At 45.3% G+C, this 1471-nt stretch overlaps 1 protein-coding gene across 1 annotated transcript in view; it reads left to right on the top strand.

Annotated features, from left to right (window-relative positions):
• SUN3 (Sad1 and UNC84 domain containing 3) overlaps positions 1 to 1471 on the top strand; it is a 42171-nt gene that overhangs the window by 19223 nt on the left and 21477 nt on the right. Inside the window, exons 6-7 of the mRNA XM_008587809.1 lie at positions 9 to 95; positions 1225 to 1309. Of these exons, the coding sequence (XP_008586031.1) occupies positions 9 to 95; positions 1225 to 1309 (172 nt within the window). The remainder of the gene's footprint in view (positions 1 to 8; positions 96 to 1224; positions 1310 to 1471) is intronic.

The following is a 1471-nucleotide window of genomic DNA, read 5'->3' as shown; positions in this document are numbered from 1 at the left end:
TCCTGAAGGCACTACTTAGAGATCTGAAGGATGGTACACACAGTGACAGCGGGGATGCCCATGGGGAGCCTGCCGAGGACCACGAGCACCTGGACGCTGCGGACCAGGCGAGGCGGGCTGGGCAGTGTGCAGGGCTCAGAGAGTCCCCAGGGTCCCCAGGGTCCCCTCCCGTGCTGTGCCCGGTTCCTTTGCAGAGCGAGAATCCAGCGCTGGCTGGTGGTCACTTGTGTCCCTGTGTGAGCATTCTTCCCTGACCTTAGCTGTCTTTCACTCAGGCTGGCCCTTGGACATCCACTTTTTCACAAGTGCTGTGTCACAGTGTGGACATTGTGTTGCAGTGTGACTTACTTCCAACCAAAATAAGTAACTGAATCTGCGTTATTTTCTAGTGAAATACAAAAATTATCATTCAGAAATGGCAGTCTCTGAATGTCTGTAGTGTACACAAGTACTCAATAGTCAAAGGTGTTTATTCGCCACCTGCACAGGTGTATCCAGCCCAGTCAGCACCAGATTTAGTCAAAATTACCACAAAACCAATGAGCCTTGTTTTGCGTCACCTCTACTGCAACCAGCACTACCTTTTCCCTTCCTTAAGGTGTCTACTTTTTGAAATGCACAGAAATCTGACACTGAGCAGCTCCTGCCCTCCAGCCCATTTTGTCCTTGTCACTATGTTACGGTTAGTCAGTTAGAACTCGAATGGTTATGCCTGCGCAGGATGCTTGGTTTTTTTCTCTTCTTTAGAATCAGAGCATTCTTCAGAACCCAACATTAATTCAACTGGATGAAAATTTCTAATATAAGAAATTGTGTGGTTTGTGTAAACTTCCTGGATTCCCAAATAACTATAGAATGCTCAAGACTTTATTGCTAAGCACAGGACACTGATGAGAGAGAGGACACAGCAGTTCACGTAGCACAGCCTCATCCTACTCCTCACTGGAGAGCACTGTGGGGCAGTGGTTAGGGCTTCAGAAGGCGCCCCAGGTCCACTTTGCTGGGTGGACACATCTTAGCTTTAGTTACCTCGTATGCTGGAAAAGGACGGCTCCCATGGAGCTGTGCAAGTGACATTCCAAATTCTTGTGCAGTGCCTGGCTCAGAGTGCAGCTCAGTACATTTTCACTGTTATTATTTTGCAGATTAAGGAACTTAGGTCCACCAAAACTCAAGTAGATGACAGACATTGTTAACAGAAAACTGTTTTTAAAATTTGTACAGGAAATGTCAGTCTTGGTAGATTATGTGCTTAAAAAGTTGAGAGAGGACCAAGTCCAGATGGCTGATTATGCCCTGAAGTCAGCTGGTGAGTATAGACAAGGTGAAGAGACCAGTGGGGAAAAAAATTTAAAAAAAGAAGAACGCTTCCAGAGGGTCTCTATTCTCTAAATGTCCTTATTAGGAAAACATATTTATCTACCTAATGACTTGAGAAAGGTGAAAAATTAATAAATCTAGAGAATAAAAA

The sequence above is a fragment of the Galeopterus variegatus genome, unplaced genomic scaffold (genome assembly GCF_000696425.1).
Source record: "Galeopterus variegatus unplaced genomic scaffold, G_variegatus-3.0.2 Scaffold4548, whole genome shotgun sequence".
Lineage (NCBI taxonomy): Eukaryota > Metazoa > Chordata > Mammalia > Dermoptera > Cynocephalidae > Galeopterus > Galeopterus variegatus.
This window is presented reverse-complemented; position numbering and strand designations above follow the sequence as displayed.